Genomic DNA, 21,053 nt, shown 5'->3' with positions numbered 1-21,053 from the left:
TGTGTATGGCTCTGGGTCACTGCTGTCTTACATGGATCCCAGGGGGTCTAGGGAAAAGGCGAGGAGTGGGGAGACAAGACTACAGGCCTGCAGTAACTCCAGATCAATTTCAGAAGATGGGAGGTGGTTCTCGAATCTTTGCATTTTAGTATTAACTGATTAGTATTAATCAATTTTTGAGTGCTTTCCACAGGGGAGGCCCTACACCAATGTTCTGATTCTACTCCTCACTCAGTCCCTCTCATGGGCTAGGGTGTGCATCATGCCCAGTTTACAGATGTGGGAGCCAAGGCTCACGGACCTTGCTAATGTCCTACAGGGTGACTACTCACACTCAGATCTGACCCAAAGCCTGACCTTCCAAGGGAACCAGAGTTTCAACAACATAGCCCTCTCCTTCGACACGTGGGCAGCACATCTCTGGGCCCCCAGTGCTCAGGAGCCCCATGTCAGCAGGCGCGCGCACATAGGACCTACTGAGTTCATAGGTCTGCGTGAGCATGTCCCGCTCATACACGATGTCCACCGGGGGCACTGCCTTAGAGATGACCTCCTCGTCCTCGTCGTCGTCCTGGTCATGGTCATCCTCGACCTTCCGTTTAAATTCCTTCAGCAGCCGGAGGCAGCGTACCATGACATCCGTCCCTAGGAATGCAATGTGGCATATTTTCCAGCAATGAGCAGAACACTGCTGAGGGGGGTGGGGCACAGCTGAGATAGGGACCTGGAGAACAGGCGTACACACAGCATCGAGTTCAGAACGTTTGAAACGGCACATCCTGGGGCACGACACCTGAACATGTCCTCCATACAACCACTTTTTGTTTCCCACATAATTAGTAAACAAGGAAATGCAAATGAGAGGAATAATGAGGCACTGTGTCAGTCCTATTAAATAAACAGCAGCCTTCTCCTGCTCGAGACAAGCTCTGCGACAGGAGGAAGCAGGCCTGTCTGTCCACGCCAGCTCCCCAGCACCCAGCACAGTTCCTGGCGCACAAGCAGTATTGCCGAAAGGGTGAAAGGCAATTTCTCTCCTTTTAAGGGGAGACTGACTGCCAAGAAGTTGTGATGGCAGTGTAAATGTGTTCTAGAACCCTATGAGGGCATTGCTGGAAACCTTTCACCAATGATTTCTAGAGTGGGGAATTTATTCCAAGAAAACTCCAGAAAGAGGCAAAAGCTACCAGTATGAAGGGGTCCACACAGCACTCTGTGTGCTAGCTTTTCTGAAGCACACAAACAATGATGCAGGACTAAGTGGTGGTGCACTGACAACAACCACTCTGTGGGCTAGCTCAGGTCTTCAGGCAATCACAATCCGCCCATCACACCCAACCCACGGAAGCACAATATGAGAAAGATAACCAGCCTGTGCTGTGGCTGTACCAAAAGAAAGATACAAAACAAAGCAAAAACATCTCAGCACCTTACTAGTGCAAACCCACCCATTTGATCCTGACAATCCTAGAAAGCATTTTACAGATGGAGAAACTGAGGTACAGAGGAGGCTATGACTGGCCCAAGCTCTCTGGAGCTTGTAAGCAACAGGGGCAAAGGTGCTCAGGTAGGGTCACAGGTCTCCACTGAAGACGAAAGGACCTTGCACTAGGAGGTCCTATGACATACAAGTATGGTGGCACAATAATGACCCCGCGAGGATGTCCGTGCCCTGATACCCGCAACCTGTGACTACATTACCCTCTGTGGCAAGAAGGACATACAGGTGTGATTATGTTAGGGGATGATCTTATCCTCGAGTCTGGGTGGGCCCAATGTCACAGAACCCTTAGGAAGGGAGGCAGGAGGATCAGAGTGAAAGACTAGAAGGTGCTAGGCCGCTGGCTTTGAAGGTGGAGGAGGAGAGCTCGAGCCAAGGAATGCAGGGGGCCTGCACAAACTGGAAATGGCCAGGAACGGATTCTCTCCTGGGGCCCGCAGAAGGAACAAAGCCCTGCCGTCATCGTGATTTTAGCCCTATGACATCCATTCCAGGCTGCCAGAATTGTAAAGCAATAAAGTGGTGCTGCCTGCAATCACTAAGTCTGCAGTAATTGTTATCGCAGGGACACAGATGGTTTCTCCAACAGGACACCAAGGTGCCTAATCCTGGGTACCAAGGCAAGGGAAGCCATAATAAAGCTGGTCTCTGCTATCCAACGCCTCTTGTATAGGAGCTGTGGCCAGAGGGCCTTCCCTCACACCGAGCACTGCAGACTGGCCTCTGAGCCAGGTCAGGTGCAACACCCCAACTGGGGCAGGGGATCTCGTGGAGGACACAGCGTGTGGCTTGTAGGTGAATTCACAAGCAGTAATGCATGTCAGGGCCCTGAGCTCATCAGGCTTACCCTCAGGGCAGGGTATGGCCAAGCCTGATCTAGCAGAACCCTCCTGGGAGGGCAGGCCTGGGGCAAATGGTCACAAAAGTAGGGGCAGCCTGGGAAGTCTTCAGGCACCAGCCTGGTGCTGACTTGTCGGCACTCCTCCCAGTTACAGAAAATCCCATTCGTCAAAAATCCCATTTCTGATTTTTCAACAGAAGAAACGTGAAGTCACAACACTAGCTTCCTCATGCCTTGGCTCCCCCCATACCTGCCGGGCCCTCTCCGGTTATCCTGCTTCCCACGGCTTTGCCCTTTACTCAGGGTGCCTGCCCCACCCTCTCCTTCCATTCCTCCCTCCCTAGATGGGAGCCTAACGCAATCAGGAGGAGGGGCATGGCAAGGAGGGGGACCCTTGGACCCATCTGTATGGGTGAAAATTATTTCGAGGCTTGAGTGACCAGAATTGATGTTTCACTGGAGTTTCCTACTAGCAGCCGAGGACCAAGGTACCTACAGCCCGCACACCCAGCACGAAGGCATAACACCAAACACCAACTCATTCCCCACTGGGTCTTCCCCACTGTTCGCTCTACCCCAGCCCCTCCCAACTCTCTCAACCCCCAACTCGCCTCTCAGACAGTGCCCACAGAGCGACCTACTGCTCCTAATATTACCATTGCTCGAATGCATGCAGTGTCCCAGATACCAATCAAAGCTCTCCATGTGTTATAGAAGCTGGTTCTCACCATGGCCTGAGTTGCTGGTGGCCACTATCCTGTTTCACACTTGAGAACCCCGGGAGCTAAGGCATTTGCCCAAACTCCTATTCCTCAGCAAGGGAGGAGCTGGGATTTACCAGACAGTCTGGCTTCCGAACCCAGGTCCCAAACCTTGAACTACATATGGCCCCTAATTCAAAGGCATCCATATGACCGAGCATAGTGGGTGACCTGGGGCCAGGGACGCTGGCTTCTGTGGGAGAGGTGACCCGATGCAGCACCTAGGGGAGGCAGGCCAGCACGTATCAGCAACAGCCCGGCAATATTTCTTCCATCCCGTCTTAACTGATTAACTTGGTTAATCAGCCAAGGAGAGATACACAGAGCAGTGCTCAACATCAGCACAGATGAGAAAGAGAAAAGCTACTATATACTCATGTGTCCAAAGGGCGAGGAAGGAAATGCCCTCTGGGCCTCCCTAGCTTCTGCTCCTCATGACATCAAGCTGGCACCTGTGCTCACCTCTGCTTGGACAGCACTCGATGCCTGTGCCCCCCACCCCCAGCCTTGTCCAAATGACCCCCCACTGTCGCCTCTACTGCCAGCCAGGGTGGCCAGACCTTCGGAGGAGCATCGGGGCAAAACCTGGGCTCCAGGGTCAGGCAAACACAGGTCATCTAAGCTCCACAACCTCCCATTTCTGAGACTCTGAGGAAATGACTTGGTAGAGCTTTTTGTGTTCAGCTCAGCAAAATGTCTGATGTTCTCCACCTCACACATCAGTGGTGAGATGCTGGAGACAATACACTGAGGCTGGTACGCAGCAGTTGACCCTAACAGCCAGCACTTGCAGTGGGCCGGCACCATGGCATGTACATTATGTGAGGTGACCCATCAGATCTAACAATCCGAGGCTGGGGGGCCCCTGTAATCCCCGTGACACAGGTGAGTCCCCAGCATCCTTTCAGCGGTGGGTTCGGCTCAGGCATCTCAGACCGGGCTCAGCATGAGGTAGTTGTACTTCCAGAAGGCCAGGTAGAACACACATCCAGATGGCTGCCAGTGAGGTTTGGGGCCATGGGGTCTGCAGCTCTGCCCATCCCATGCAGCATGGCTGACTTCTCTGCCATGAATCCCAGCAGCAAGGACTTTCTCCTGGATCCATCAGATGAGTAAACCCTGGATCATTTACCCAAGCTGTGTCTGTCTCTGGTCTTTCTCAAAACACTGATCATGGAAACAGGTCCATTTCCCCGTGCCGTGTCAAATGCACCTTTGTGTTAAACCTTGTGTTAGAGAGGTAGCGTGCATGGTGGTTAAGAACCTGGGCTCCTCTGCCAGAGCCGGTGTGCAAACCTAAATGAGCTGGTTGACTTCCCTCAGCCTCGACTGACTTGCCTAGAAACTAAGGAGGAGGTCTAGCCTCATGAGGTTATAGGGAGAACTTTAAAAGATAAGGTAGGTGGAGGAGGCAACACTGTGTAGTCGGTGGCTTAGGACTCCAAGAAGCCACTTGGAATTAGTTTCACCAGCCTTCTATGCCTTTTCCATAGCTCTGGTTTAACCAGTCTTGGAATTCCAACTTGTATTACTGAAATCCCTCCAGCTTATGTTTGGCTATGTTTAAGGCAATTTTAATGAGCCTGTACCAGACCACAAGTCAGCAAAAGCCAAAGCAGAGGGGCTGGAATGAGATCCTGGTCAGCAGGCATGTGCAGGGTGAACAGAGCCGACTGGTCAATGGGAGCTGGCACCTCAGTGACCTCAGTGACCCCTTCTCAGATCACCTGGCAATGGCAACCACGGGGCCCTGGGTGCAGGGCTTCCTTTCCAGGAAGAAAAGGCAAGGAGAGACAGAACCAGCGAGATCACTGCACACGTTCTCAGGCATCTTAAAGATATGGTGCGCTAATATCCATAGTTCCACACAAACCAAGCAGAGTTGTTTTGTGTCAAAGGTCCAGGAAGGGCTCGCCTTGGTGTGAAGCAAGAATGGCTTACTGTAGGTATCCTGAAGACCCAGAAAGGAGGAAGGGCAGGAGTGAACCCTTCCCAAACACCCCTAGGTGCACCAGGTACTGTGTTAGATGGTTTCAGAAGCAAATTATCGTGTGGATTCTGCCAAGTTGCTGCTGCTGTTTCATGAAAAAGGAAAACAGGCTCAGGGGTCAGTGAGGTGCTGGACCTCTTATACCGGGCAACCTGACTGGCTTGGAAATTTCTATCGGAAAACACTGTCCCCTATAAAGGGAAATCCTGAGCTGCTGTGAAGTGGCACCCACAGCCTGTGTTTCTCACATTCCCAACCTAACAGAGAGGTGCTCTCAACGTGATGGACCCAGGAAAGAACAAAAACAAGACGAGAACAAATGAGCATCATAACAGATTTGCTCCTGCAAAGTCGTTAACAGAGGTAGAGTCCTACTGGTCAACCAGGGAGAAGTTATGTAAACTCTCCCTTCCTGCCACACACACACACACACACACCCCTATGGACGTGCCTAGGATGGTCAGTGCTGGGGTGTCATTCGGGGAGTCTAGAAACTGAAATGAGAAGCCAGCCCACAGAGGTAGGAGGTCCTAAGGAGGTAACTTTCAGACATACAGAATTCAGGGCTGTGCTCCGGAATGAAGGAGGGTGCCCACAGCCCATACCCTAGGGTGATAGAACAGGTTAGAAATATGGGCTCTGGGGACCCCCAGGTGGCATAGTTGGGGTTAAATAGCTGACTCTTGGTTAGGGCTTAGGTCATGATCTCAGGGCTAAGAAATGGAGCCCCACATCGGGCTCCGCGCTCAGCAGAATCTGCTAAGTTTTCTTTTTCCTTCTCCCTCAGCCCCTCCCTGCTCTCTCTGCCTCTGCCAAACAATGGATGTTGTGTTTTTTATTTTGTAGACATGACTTAAAGTTATTTCTGTGGTAAAATAAACACACACACACACAAAGAAAGAAAGAAAAGAAAAGAAAAGAGAAAAAGAAAAAGACATGTGGGCTCTGGAGTGTCTCTTTGGTGATAACCTGCCTCTGCCACCTACCAGCTGGATGGCAGAGTGACAAGACCACTCTATGCCTCGGGTCGTTCAGCTACAAAATGGGGACAGAAAAGTGTCATCCTCAGAGTGCTCAGGACTGCGTCTGGCAAACAAGTAGTGCTCAATAGGTAGCGCTCGCTCCTGCTCTTTTTACAATGATCATTACTGCAACCTTAGCAAAACTCAGCTTCTGAGGATCAAGGATCATGTCACAACCTGGGCTGAAAATATCATATTGCTTGGGGCCTTTAATTCAATTTCAAGCATTTGTTCTGGTTTGGACCCAAAAGACATAAAGATGAAGACAGGGTTCTTGCCCTGCAAAGGGTGGTGTCTGAGAGAGAGGACAGGGTGGGGTGGGGTAGGTAGGGGTGGTGGGCAGTCTGCTTGGGTTTCCCAAGCTTCCCACAAGCTAGGGGTTGAGTTCTGGCTCTGTCGTGGCAACCTGCTAACCACTCTGAGCCTCGGGTTCCTCCTCTGTAAAATGGGCATCATTCTAACAGCATGGCTGGACTCACCTGCTGGGAGGGACCAGAGGAGTGACTGCGGGTAAGGGGCTCAGCCTCACAAACTAAGCATACTTTATGCTCTATGATTACAGAGCAAGGAGGCAGCATCCACAGTGCTGGGAAATGATGCAGCAGGTGGGGCGAGGCAGGCGAAGGCAGAAACAGGGGACCTGGGGGTGGGATGCTAGAGGACACAACCAGAAACGTCCAGGCAGAAGGGATGTAGGCAGAGGAAGGCGAGGGATGCTGGAAGGGCGGGGATGAAGGAGAAGGCTGATTGTAGAAGATTTAGAGGCCAAACAATGGATGTTGTGTTTTTTATTTTGTAGACATGACTTAAAGTTATTTCTGTGGTGGATGTGGAAGATGGACTAGAGAGAAGGCCAGCAGGAAACCACATCTTCCTACTCTCCTGCCCCTGTCCTAAGCTAGCCTCACCTTCAGCCCCTGCCCTGACTCAGGCCCCAGGCATTCACTCCCCAACCCCAACCCCTTCCTTCTCTCAGGGAGGAAGCAGACGACCCTGATTAGAGGCTCACACCTTCTGTGCTCAAACCTCCACACCTGTCCTTCCTCTATGACCTGAGGCAAGGGATCTGTGCTTTGGTTTTCTTATCAGCAGAGAAGAGAGCCCACATAATGGGATGGCCCAAAGGAGCACAGTAAAGCACTAACACTTGGCACACAGCCTGGCATATTATCCAGATGGCTTTTCCACCTCTCTCCTGGCTCCAAGATAGGACAACAAAATGACATAATCTCCCCTGGGGCCTTCCTCCTTTTCATGGCCTAAGATAAGCCCGTGGAGTCTAACGTTCCCCTTGCTAACTGTACAAGGTAACAATGGTACTGACCATCATGTACATACAAGAGGGCTCACAGGCTTTAGGGTGCTGGAGAAATGCTCTCAGCCATAGTTCCAGAGCCCCCATTAAATACCCAGCCCAATCCTTGGGCTGAGTTAGTGACTGACTTGTTTAGGTCCCCGGGAGTTCTTAGAGACCCACAGAAGGAAACGGCTGGTATAAGCCATGCTATGACTAGCATGGCAGCAACGAACCTTTCTTGAGGGCACTGAGCCAGACGCTGGTTAAGAATGGAATGGCACCCAGCACAGACACATCTGTCACTTTACTGGCACCCTGCCAACCTGTGGCCAGCTGGGCACCTGTGCAGCCACATACTCACAAGTCCCTGCACTGGCCTCTTCCAAGCCCCAAGGGAAACCTCACCAGCTCTTCCCCACATCAGAGCTGTGTGGCACATCTACTGCCACTGGCCCCCGTCTGACTCTGCAGAATGCTCCCCTGGCCCCACTCCCTTTCCGCCTGCTGCCAGCCTCCACTGCCCACAGCATGGCTGGGACAGGCATGTTCCCTCCTAGTCACAAGGAAAAGACTATCTCCCAACAAGGGTGCTGTCCCAAGTGCTGAGCCCCCTCGGGAGCCAGAGGGCTGCCTGGAGCCCTGGCTTGACATTACTCAAAGCCTGGAATTATGCCATTGAGGATCTTACTCCTGATTCTACCCTCTTAGATGCTTGGCTCTAAATCGTTTTCTGCCATATTAAAATGTCCATTTCCTTTATTTATCTCAAATATTAACGAGAGGAATTACCCTTCATTTTTTAGCTGGCATCCTTTAACCAACTTTGCCACTTTTGACTTAGAGATCTTGCTATTTTTAACTGATTCTACTGGGTTTCCCCCGTGCCACTAATTTTCTAGGCTTTAGCTCAGCTCTGATGATCTTTTTCTATTCTTTTCATGTTTATGTTCACCCTTTATCCTTTTTGTGTTTCCGATCTTCATTCTTTTTAATTCTACTTTCCTGGTTTCAAAGCTCTTTTAAACCTTTATCTTTATTTTATTGCATTTTAATCCTTCTCGATATGGTTCATTTCTCGTTTTCCTTAGCTTGTATACTTTAATCCTACTATAATTTCTCAAATGTCACTTTTCGCCATTTTAATGATCTTAATTTAGTTTGCTGTACCCTATTACAAGTGTTTCTTGGTTTTACTTTTTAACAGCTTTACTGACTTATAATTCACATTCCCTACAATTCACCTTGTGCACAACACACATCAGCAGTGGTTTAGTGTATTCTCAGGTAGGTGTGCCTGTCACCAATCCATTTTTGAAATCTTCCCTGCCTCAAACCTTGTACCTGGCACCCTGGGTGCCCCCATCACAGCCCTGAGCACTTGCTAATCTACTTCCAGATTCCCCACTCTGGATTTTCCTCTAAGTGGAATTATACAGCAATGGCCTTTTGTGACTGGGTTCTTTCTCCATTGGAACAGTCTTGGCACCCTTGCTGAAAAAATCAGTTGACTACGGACATATGGGTGTATGTCTGGACTCTCAATTCTACTTCTTGATCTGTTCATCCTTGTGCTGGCACCATACTAGCTTAATTATTGTTGCTTTGTAGTGGTTTCAAAATTAGTAAGTTTGAGTCTTCCTACAGTACTTAATTCTCGTTTCCCAGGATTGTTTTAACTTTCTGGGTACCCTGCAATTCCATATGGACTTTGGAATCAGCTTGTGAATGTCTACACTGATGTCAGTTGAGATTCTCCTAGTTTGGAGAGTGCTGCCATCTTAACTACATTAAATCTCCAGATCCATGAATAAGGGATTATTCCCATTTGCTTAGATCTTAAATCTGCCAACAATGTTTTGTAGTTCTTTGACTACACATTTTATACTTGTTTTGCTGAATGTATTATTCCTAAATATGTCATTCTTTTTGATGCTAATGGGAGAATTGTTTTCTTAATTTGGTTTTGGATTGTTACAAGTGTATAAAAAATACAACTGATTTTTTTGTATTGACCTTGTGTCCTGCTATCTTGCTGAATTTGTTTTTTATATTGTAAGGGTCATGAGTTAATAGCTACGGTTAAAGTCTACAGCATAAATAGGACAATACAGGTGCTTGGACCCCTTGCTCATCCTTTTCAGTGCTGGACACACTGGACTGACCCTGGACAACCTGCTGACTGACTGCCTCCATCATGAGCCCCAGGGAACACTTCTGTCACTTGCTTCCAGTTGGCCCTCATTTTCAGAAAAATCACAAAGTTGACTTCAATTTCTTTTCCCTTCAGCTCTCAGCCCAAATGAATGAACACTGTATGACCAGTAAATACTTGAAGAATATAATCCAAATTTTGCAAAGCAGATCACTGCGGCTTCTTCCTATAATGTACTTGAAATATGCCTAAATCCAAACTCTTTATTTACAGCTTTTAGAAACAACTCATATATATCCAGGCACACCTGTAAATTTACATGAAATAATCCATCATCTTTATTTATTATTTAAGTCTTGTCTGCTTCATAATGCCTTAGAGGGAAGGTTTATGTTAATTCTGTAAACTGGGATGTTAAAACACAAGGCAAAAAAAAAAGACTAAAGCTGTGCCTTCATCCCTTCTCTCCTGCACAAGGAGAGGAACTAACATGGTACCTAATTAAATTTGCTAAGCATTTGCTTAGCACCTACTCCGTTCCAAGCAGACACTGGAAAGGCCTCAAGGATAAAAGTATGTGAGGGGCACGGCTACCACTCTCAAGGAGCTCCCAACCTAGCTGGAAAAAAGTCACACAGATAAATACCTGAGTCACAGTGTGACATGGGGAGTGAGGGGAATCCAGTTGATGAGCCTGAGCAGCAGGAGGTGGGTAATAAGACCACCACAGAATGAGAGGAGCCTCCTGAACAGTCAGAATGGGCTCTCTGTGCTTGTGTGTGACAATCTAAAAATTTTGATGGTCACTGTCTTAGAGCCCTGCTCACTTGACCCCACATAAGGAGTTAAAGCCATCACTAGCATCAGTACCCAGTCTTGGTGGGCTTCTCTTCCCAGCCCAAGGCCTCAGGAAAATGCGGACAACTCACCGTGTGACACAGACACACCTGCAAGAATCAGGCCAATGACACACCAGAGTGAAGCTGGCTATGGGTCACACAGCAGGAAGCAGGGCATCCCTGGGGGGTGGGGGGTGGGCCCTGTGGAAAGGGGGCAGCATCTCTCTGCCTGGCTGATGGAACACAGTTTGATGTTGCCTAATTTCATTTTCTGCAGGGAAGCCGAAAGGCTGACTTTTTAGGTGTAATTTCTGATTCTTAAATGCCCAGCAATGAATTCAGTGAAAACAAACACCGTAAGCCAAGCAAAATACATTGCTACACGTGACCATTCCTGGTCTGTGGCCCCTGCTCTGTATACACTGTCTTCTGTAAACCCCATGACACTCTGGAAGGTTGCATTATTATCCCCAGATCATCCTGCTGAGGCGGAGAGAGGCCAAAACTTGCAGGTTACCCCCACAGGAAGTGACCCAGGGCTGTCACATCAAAGTTGCAAGAGGCTAGCCTGAATTTCCAGGGGCCTCAAGCTTGGGAGAAGCTGTGCTCCATGGCTGCCTGCCCAGCAAGAAAGGCTCTTTAAGGATGTTTCCTGCTTAGTTTCTCTTTACTTTAAAAATATAATCATTCCAGTCTGTTTATTTTTAATGTCTTCCTCCCAATAAATCAGGAAATAAAAATGCTTAACAGGCCCACAGGTCATGCTATTTTAAGTATTCAGAGAAGTCCCCAGGATACCTCTCGGTTCCTGGGACTTTTCGGCCTGCCACAGGACCCAGCGCTACTTCCTGGTTTTCTTTCTACTGAAAAGGCTGATGTCACCTACTCTTTCCAAAGGGATTCAAGGCATTTGACCAGTCACTCATGCACTCAGCACTGAAGGGATTCAGAGGTCCCCCAAGGGGCCTCACCCTGGGTTCCTTCATTGGTTTATTCACCTGTTGTATGATAATATTGGTGTTACTGTCTCTGTTGCAAGACGTTGCTCAAACACAGGAAGCCAGACATGTTGGGCAGTGACTGATGAGCTCAGCGAGGAGATAAGAGACAGACCCCTCAGACTGGCAGTTCACGGTCACTCGACAAACATGACTGACTGCCTCCTGGCCACATCGAGCTACTCGTCGGGGAGGGTGTGTTTTGTCCTCCATCAGTACACTCTCTCCTAAGCTGTGGTAATGAAGTCAGCCTCCACAGGTTACTTGTTCTGCTCCTAAAGTCAAGCATACAGGCCCTGACCTTTTTTTCTTATATACCTTTTGGTTTTCTTTGGCATTAATAATGTCATTTTCCCCCCATTGGCTTGGTTTTGTTTACTGGTCACCAATTCACACAGACTCTCTGCCGACACACAACCTTCTCAAAACACATTCACACTCACTAGGCAACTGATCCTTTGCATGGATTTGCGTCCCTCCAGAGCCCTCATCCCCTGTTCCCGTGTGGACAGGTTGCCCTGGTGCCTGTCACAGTGATTTCCCTTCGGCATCTTCCCACGTTTTTCCTGGTCTCCCCCGCAACCCAGACCCCATTTTCCCACCTCTTGTTTCAGCCTGCCGTTTGATGGTGCACATCGTCCTGCAGCTTCCTGAAAGGGAACATGAGAGATGGGAGATGAACGGTTTCAGATCTGCATGTACGAAAATGTCCTTACTTTCACAGTGGATCGATGTGAAAGCTGAATAGGGAGCTCCAGATGGAAAGTCCATTCCCTGCAGAATGAAAGCTCCAAAGCCACCGGGCTTCAGGTACTACCGGCAAGTCTGTGGTCTCTTCTCTGGAGGCTCCTTTGCTCCAGGTTTCCCACGTCCCAGGACACTGTGTTTTGGTGTGGATTTTGGTATGTTCTTCATGCTAGGCACCTGCTGGGTCTCTTGCTCTAGAACTTACATCCTGCAGATTTGGGAGAAGCGCTTGTATAATTTCTCATCGTCTCCTCCTCTCTTCCTCTGCACACATTCTGTCTCTCCCTCCCCCCCTGAGCCCCTCATATTTTCAACTTAGCTCTGTTTTTCACCTCTTATGAGTTTTTGATTTTTCTCAGCATTATCTCACTACCTTCCCTTCTGCTAAATCTTTTATTGCAATAGTCATATTCCTTCTATTTCCAAGAGCTCTTTTTGATTTTCTGCATGTCCCTCCTTTAGAGCTTCTTGCTGTGTTTTCATGGATGTGATGTCTTCTCTCTGCCAGTTCTTTTAGGTTTTCCTCTGTCCCTCATTTTGTTTCTATTTCCTACATTTGTTTGTTCCTGTTACACTCCTATTAGAGTTCTCAAATGTTTGGTGAAGCATTAAATTGCTGCCCAAAGCCTGTGTTTTGGACGTTGCGTAGAAAAAGGATTGGGAATCACTGTGTAGGCTTCCATGTAGGGTGAGCAGGCAGGGGTCAGCTGTTTTGTTGGGATATCCCTAAATTTCAGTATCTAGAAGGCTTTTCTCTCCGACTGTTTGGTTTCTGCAAAAAAAAAGAACCCTCCAGGGGCATCTGGGTGGCTCAGTGGTTGAGTGTCTGCCTTTGGCTCAGGTTGTGATCCTGGGATTGAGTCCCACATCGGGCTCCCTGCAGGTAACCTGCTTCTTCCTCTGTCTATGTCTCTGCCTCTATCTCCCATGAATAGATAGATAAGATCTTTAAAAAAAGAAAAAAAAGAAGCCTCCAGTCTCTGACCTAGGGGACAAGTCTGGCTGTCAATGTGCAGGAGCCAAATTTGTAACCACAGTAAGAGTTACCCTCACCTTTTAGTCTCCCATTTTCAGCACACCACTGTGTCCCGAGCTGGGTCTGTGAGTCCAGAAACCCTCCAATGCATCTTATCTTGAGATAAATCCAGAATTTTGTGGGAAAGGGCTTCCTACTTGGTTATGCAAAGTTGTGAAGAAGACTTGGGGGAACAGAAGCTTCTCACACACCTGCCAACCAGTCCTCTTGTTTCTGGTGCTATCCAAACTTGTGGTTGAAGGTACCTGGAATCTCCACATTTTTAGTTTATTTCAGGTTTTGAGGCATCAATTCTTGGCTTGTGCCCTTCTCTGTCATTGAGCTTCCCCAGGCTGCTCAGTCCATCATTATGTATCCATCTGTCTTGAGCACCAGAATACTGTTGATGACTCTGCTGTCATCCTGTCCTAGTCTCTTTGTACCTGCAGGTTTATTCCTTTTATATCCCTTGTCATCACTACAGAAGAGTTTGGGAAGAGTGCAGATAAATGCATATATCTCATCTATCATCTTCTACTGAAAGCTCTGACCCTTAGCTTTTTAAATGACTTCGGTTGGTCAGAAACAGCACGGTGTAAACATCAAGAATAGAGAAAAATAAAGGACCAAGGAAGGTTTTTGAAGTTTTATAGTCTATGGTCCTTAGTTTAACTTTCTTGGAAGGTTCAAATCCCACATCTGCCACTTACTGATTGCTCAACCTTATGTCAATTACTTAGCATCTCTTAATTTTCTTACATGTGAAAGGTGATACTACCACCGATCTTGCAAGGACTACAGAATGAGATCATGTAACACAGCTTCAGTACTTTCAAAATGCTGGAATGAACAGTGGCTGAGTGTAAGAAGACAAACTTGTTTTGGACACCACGGAGTGGAGATGTTGGAGGGACATCTACATAGAGATGTGTGCAGGCAGTTAGGTTAACTTTCACTCAGCGAACATTTCCTGAGTACTTTTGCTCTTAGGAGATCCTAAGTGAGGCACTGGGGAATGGAGATTTGGACAAATGTGAAGTCACCCCACTGTAAGGCTGAATGTGGGAAGGGAAAAGTGAAAGCTGTCTGTGCGGCCAAGGGGACAGAGGCTAAGACCACCTTTACCTTTCTTTGTCTTACAGGGTCCACACTCAGGGTGGATCTCTTGCAAGGGGAGAGATACCACCTTCGCAAGGCCAGCGTTCAGCATGTACTGGTACAGCCGCTTAAATGTCCTCTCACACAGACCCTGCAAAAAAAATACAATTTAAGAGCTGCTATCAGATAAAAGCAAGGTGTTTGCAACCATTAAAATCATGTCAGTGGACATAAGTTCAGGAGCTGAGTTAACCAATTACCTTGAAAAAGGAAATGCAAGGGCTAATGAGGAAAGGCTCCAAGTTATGCTGTCAAGGGAACAAAACAAGGTCCAGGGCACTAAATAAATGATTTTATAAATAGTTTTGATTATGAGAGGAAAGAGATTTATTTGCTCAAAGATCCTGAAAGGATATGGGGGGGGGGGGGGGAGTGAGGCAGATGTGGGCAGAGCCAAAAGGTGGCTTCTCTCCGTATACTTTTTCAGTGTTTGGTTTTCCAACTAAGGAAGTATACTACACACACACACACACACCCACACCCACACCCACACCCACACACACACAACCTACCCACCACAGGCAATGAACAAAGAGGAAAAAATTTAGTGAAGAAAAATTTTAATTGAGTTTATCAATGAAGTTTCCACAGAGTGAGAAGAGTGTGCACCCTACCACTACTCACAGTTCTGCGAGGCAATATAGCCAAAATGACCCTACATGTTCCTAACTGCAAGGGTCACCAATGAGGAGCTTCCAGCGTAGGCCACATTTTTCCATCTATATGTTTTTGAAAATAAGTGATTTGCTTCACAACATCGAAAAGTGAGAGATTTCATTTTTTAAAAAATATGGGTTCTGGCTTCTATCAGAAAAAATTCAGCAACAAATGCTGGGACTGCGGATCCTTGGAGCAGTCAGCAGTGGGAGCCTCGCAGGGTGGCCCTATCAACTCCTTGCATGTCAGGGTTGAAGGTCAGTTCCTATCTGTCACCAGTTACGTGCTGTCTTCTCTTAAAATAATCGAGGGGAAAGTTAAATATTTCTTGGATCCATACTGAGAGCAAAACCATTTTTCCTATCTGGCCTGTTTCATTCATTCATATATCCATCCCAGCCACTACCTGCCTTTGACTTTGCAACCCCCAGAGTCAGGAGGCCAGTTCCGGCTGCTATAAACTGTGGACAGAATGACAGGAGGCACTCATCACTAAGAGTTGTCACTGGAGTCTTAACAGGTTCCCTCTTACCCTCTGGGGGAGAGAGGGGGAGCAAAGAGAGAGACTCTTTGCTGTTTGAGAGACACTCAAACAGCAAAGGGGGGGGTGCTGCTGCCACCACATATATATGATCAACTCAGACTAGCCAGTGCTCCAGCCCTAGGGCAGGAGAACATATGGCTATCAAAACAATACAGAGGACTCACATATGGCTCATCCAAACACATCAGCTTGTAAATGGGATCTATTGTTAATCTAGCTGTGCCCTCAGCACCACGGGAAGACCCTACGGAAGTTCATCCATCAAATCCCAGCCCCCAACATATGGTCCTAAGTCCTGGACCATCCTAAGTGAGGGAGGATGATGTAGTCTTACCTTCTGGGGGGCTGCCGCCAGGGACTTACACAATCTGCCCAGCCAAAACAGAAAGGAGCAGTGTAAGCATCCCCTACTCCCCACAAAAGACAGCATCCATATTCATAGCATCAACCTCATGCACTGGCTAATTATTCACTAAGTCCTGCTCAGCTCTCTCTGACTTTATTTCCAGCTGCTGACAAGACCTCGCCAAGTGAAAGTCCCAGAAGATCTTCATACTCAAAAAATCCTAAAGTCAAATTTGTCATGCGTAAACGTGTTCCCTTCTGTACTCCCTACTTTATTTGTGCATTCATTCCACAAATATTTACTGAGCGCCCACTGTGGGCCAGGTGCTGTCCATCCGACTGGTGGGGCTTCAGCAGTAAACAAGCAAGCACAGTCCCTGTTCTAATGAGCCTGCCTTGGGCCCTGTTTCAGTGAGGTGCAATCACTTAGTCCAGACAGCAAGATTCCTTGTCCTTTATTGACCCCCGCACCCTGGCCTCCGTCCCTTACCACATGGAAATATCTCAGTTCTAGCGGTCACCCTCCGGGCTCCCGGCCTGAGGCAACAGCATCCACCTCCCACCACAGCAGCTCCAACTTCTCTTTCTCCTACTGGTTCACCGGTTCATTTCCTACACATTCTTCTCCATCTATGAACTGCCAGCAGCAGTTTATGCGGCTGAAGGCCACACCCCGACTCTTCAGCCTGGCACTCCAGACCTCTCTTATCTGGCCCCAACTTCCCTCTTGGGCCACATCTCTGCTTTCCTGCCTGAGCACGCTGCGGCCGGGTTACTGTACATACCTCCAGCACATCTCCAGCACACCTCCAGCTACTTCTCCTGTGCCTGAAATGCCATTTCTTGTCTACTTTGGGAACACTTCATCTTCAAAGCCTGGCTTGACTATAATTTGCTCTATAAAGCTTCTCCCAGCTCTCTGAAGAAAGTGCATCCTTCATTGGAGTTCAGACACATCCTTTTTAATAGCATTCGAGCCTAAATGTGTGTTCACATGTCCGCCCCTCCAGTAACACTGCTCCATGACGGTGTTGAGACCTGTCATCCTCACTAACTTTTGTCATCATGGTGCAGCACACAGTTCTGACTCAGAGCAGATGCTCACTGAATTATGGGCCAGATAAATAATGGAAAGATGCCCAATCATGGTGCACTCTTCAGAGCTAGTGCTGACCTGAGACCAGACTAGCTCGGTCTCCCCACACGTGACTGACCCCAGGTGGGCAGAGGGTTTCATTCTGCAAAGTCTGCTGGACAAGAAATAGAAAGAACAGAGAGAGCAGAATTTGCTTTGTAAGGAAGTAGGAATTTTCTTAATTTCTACTATGGTCTCTGAAGAAGCTTTATCGGTCTCCCTTTTGTTTTCCACTTTTGATAGACTCAAATACTGAAAAATATTTCTTACCACAAACAGCAGTCCACACGTAATGACAAATGACATGGCCTGGTATCTGAGAGGTGACAGGAAGGAAGAGGTCTGGGGCAGGGAGCCGCCAGTGCACAGCTGGCTCAAGCTGACTGCTGTCATGAGGACTGCAGGCCCAGGCTTGTCAGAGCCTCTGATATTTCAAAGGCAGCTGGAAGCTTAGATTTTTATGTGAAATCTCAATTTAAAAAAAATGCTAGGTCAAGAGTACTTTTAACAACATATAGGCCAAATCTGACCCACAAGCCTCCTAAGCTCTGTTTAAAGAGACTTGGGCAGGAGGCTTGGTCTGAGGGGCTTAGTAGGTTAAGTGTCCAACTCTTGATTTCAGCTCAGGTCAGGATCTCAGTGTCGTGGGATTGAGCCCCAGGTCAGACTCTGTGCTCAGCAGGGCATCTGCTTGGGATTCTCTTCCTCCTGCCTCTCCCCCTGCTCACAAGCATGCACATGCCCACTCTATCTCTCTAAATAAATAGAATCTTTTAAAGAGACTCGCACATGCAGTAGATCTAGCATTAGAGAAGAGGCTCCTTTCCCTCTACGATAGAATCAGGGACTGGGGCTTCAGCCACAACGCAGCAGGAGCAAGGATTATCCTGGTGCCGATAATCAGGCTCCAAATTGTGTCCCCAAACAGCCTGACTTGAAACTTTAGGTTTTAAGTTCTGCTATTTAGCCCACAGGGCAATATTTCTCTCCCCTTCTGGCCAGCTCTTCCCTAGCATCCACCGAAGACTGTCCTCATCGGCCTGGAGGCCGCGTGCCACCTCTGTGCTTATCTCCTCTCCCCACTACAGCCCGCCTCTACTACGGGCCCAGAGACCAAGCTGGCCAGGAAGTGCTTTTCTCCCAGCACCATCTCGCCTGCTTCTCTGCAAAGTCACAATGCCCTTTCCGTATCAAGGCAGTGGGGACAGAATTAGAAGCATGCTTAGGGAAGCACCCCTAAATACCCAGTTTTGCCGTTTCACATGAACTTGTATGGCACGTAGTACTAGAGCAAACCATGGGAGGAAATGGGAGCCTGACAAGGGCATGAAGGTCTTCAACAAAGGACTGAGGACCGAGCACTTTTTATCCTGTGAAACAAAGGAAGATCCCACTTGTTTTAAGGTTAGGTATGGTCAAGTCTGTTAACAGGGCTTCCAACTGCAAGTCACGTAATATACATTTGATGAGGTTGTCCAGGCAGTGGTGCAGATTGTTCCAGCCCAGCACAGGGGTGGGCCTGGACACTTACCAGTTCTTCCCTCAGCCTGCCCAGGGTCTCTATCTGGTGACTCCGTGTGCTCAGCACCCCTGAGAGCTTCTCCATGAGGATGTCATATTTGCTCCTCCTGTGAGAAACACAAAACAGCTCACCTTCTCAAACCTATTGCTAAAGAACGCCTGTTGTTTAAAGACAACAAAGAAAGACTTAAATGACAACATGCCACATCAGACCACCTTAGTTTTAGGTTTCAGCCATCATCTATCTCGCATTCCGCACTTGGCAGAGCAGAGGCTGTGCCTCTAAGCACTTCAGTCACTTAGCCAAGGACACCTAACTAGTGACAGCATAGTGACTAGACTCTTTGGCCACAGCTATTATGATTCTTTATAACGTCTTACATCTTTATACCATAAATTTGAGGAAGTATCTTCTATATTTCCGTATGATTCACTTGGTGAAAGAGGGGATTATTTCATAGAGAAGTGAACAGGCTTTTCTAAAGCTCAGACTCAAGACATGAACCTAGGTCTTTGCCCACATCCATTGCTCTCTTCACTGTTATGATGCCTCTGATCCTCAAGTATGGCTTCTACTCTGACTTCACTGGCATAATTGATCCTACCTTCAGTCTCATTTTTATTATGGAGTATCATAACTGCTTCCAAGCTAATTGCCACCAAGGAAGCTATGAAAGAGAGCAGGAGGCTCCTAGACTGTGTGTTCATGGGGAAGGTGACCTTGGCTTTAACTGCCCACAGGCCTGGGGGTAGGCAGGGCAAATGTATGGGATTCAGAGTTTACGCCTGTGTCTCTACTTTGACTGCCTCTCAACACATGAAAAATAAAGGCAGGCACAGATATTTACTGTACATGGACTAGTACCAAGCACTGTGTCATGGCCATGTTACAGAAGAGGAAACCATGCTTCAGAGAGCTCAAGTGACTTTGCCCAAGTAAAAATGATTTAGTCCATTGTTCTCCCTGCCACCCATAGCTGCCACCTATGTTCTTTGTAGACACAGGTCACACACAGGTTAGGAACCTGCTGATACTAGTATCCAACCAATGGATAGTAAAGTAAATAAATAAAGTGCAAATTCTCAAAGCACAATTCTTTCTAATGTAGGATTTCTAGAACATAGGTTTGAAGACAAATTTGGAATTTTGACAGGGATTCAGTGATATCATTACTCCTGGAAATCCTTAGTCAATCAATAGTCTGTCTAGACACATATATTAAGCACTTTCTTTGGGTCTAGGCTTGTGCTATGCGGCACACACTGTAAACTTTAAAACTTAACGCTGAAGGACATGCCAGGCCACTGGGTAAAGGACCAGCTAAGGCCTCTGGGACTTAGCTAGAGGAGACTCAGAGTCATTCCCTGGTCCAAATGAAAGGGGGGGATGCCCACTACCTCTCAAGTCTCCCACAACACTGCCTGCCTTCACTACAGAGCACTGGTGGCCATGCACTCAGGGACACCCAGCCTACTCACCCAGCGGCCACGTCCTCTAGGACCTACACCAGCTCAACCCTTCCCCACCCTGGTCTCTGCACCTCCCACCAAGAAGGGCATGAGGCACTGGAGTGCAGGCCAAGACCCCTCTAAGGGGTGGTGGAACATTTTTTCCCCCATTCTTATGCCAGGCAGTCACCCTAACTGGGAGTAGTAAAGAATCAGAGACCCACTTCCAGAGACTGATCTTCAGAAGGGAATATGCACATCTCACCACCTTGCTATACTGTCCAGATTAAGACATGCAGCTAAACAGCAATATCATGCATTGTACTCATTCAGCAGAAACCACCCCATCTCACCATCTAAGTTGACTATGAGAGTTGCATGTTGGAATAAAATGCCAATTTTAAACTGAACACAACTCAATCTCAATTCTGTCACTGAAACGAATCTAATTTGACTTATTATTTTTTATACTCCCCCCAAATTTCACCAACATGTTAACAGTTCCTATTGCCAGGCTATGGAGTTATAGGATTTTTTTTCTCCTCCTTTTCTGTATAATCTTCAAATTTTCTAAATCAGCAGGACTTACTTTCATAATCAGAAATATCTTTCTTAAAAAGCTGTAGTCATAATGTGACTTTGCCTCTACGCTTTGTACAGGACTAATCCACACGGCTAAACATTGGAACAAAGTGTTCTGGCATCTGCATGCTGTACCTGTCCACATGAAACCGATTCAGGAGGAGGAGAATTGAGTGCTGCTGTGCTCCAGTGGGTAATCGGATCACATGTGACTGCATTGTAATGAGCCCGTTTTTGTTCAGAATTTTCCGGTGATAATGGAGCTTGCCAGCATCAACCCTGGAGGAGAGGAAGAGAGTGGCTGTGTCATTTCACTTTGCCTGTGGCTTTTACCCAACAGTGCAGAGGGCCTCTCATTTGAACATAAGTGCTAGAGACACACAGTTCCTATCCAGCCAGTTTAAGGGAACAGTCACTGTGAGACAATGGCCTTGAAAAGAAGAGCCATGCCTCAGCCTGAGACCCTGCAGAGGTAGATGGGAGATGGGAGTAAAGGCCC

General features: G+C 47.7%; 1 protein-coding gene across 2 annotated transcripts in view; it reads right to left on the bottom strand.

The window, feature by feature from the left end:
* The window catches only part of GTF3C1 (general transcription factor IIIC subunit 1), a 73,403-nt gene that overhangs the window by 42,312 nt on the left and 10,038 nt on the right, over positions 1–21,053 (bottom strand). The window contains exons 4-8 of one of the 2 annotated variants that reach the window (XM_041747876.1): positions 20,690–20,833; positions 18,534–18,630; positions 14,289–14,412; positions 12,004–12,051; positions 478–645 (exon numbers count right to left, since the gene is read on the bottom strand). In XM_041747876.1, the coding sequence (XP_041603810.1) occupies positions 478–645; positions 12,004–12,051; positions 14,289–14,412; positions 18,534–18,630; positions 20,690–20,833 (581 nt within the window). The remainder of the gene's footprint in view (positions 1–477; positions 646–12,003; positions 12,052–14,288; positions 14,413–18,533; positions 18,631–20,689; positions 20,834–21,053) is intronic. The other variant, XM_041747877.1, reaches the window with a different exon arrangement.

The sequence above is a fragment of the Vulpes lagopus genome, chromosome 3 (genome assembly GCF_018345385.1).
Source record: "Vulpes lagopus strain Blue_001 chromosome 3, ASM1834538v1, whole genome shotgun sequence".
Taxonomy (NCBI): Eukaryota; Metazoa; Chordata; class Mammalia; order Carnivora; family Canidae; genus Vulpes; species Vulpes lagopus.
This window is presented reverse-complemented; position numbering and strand designations above follow the sequence as displayed.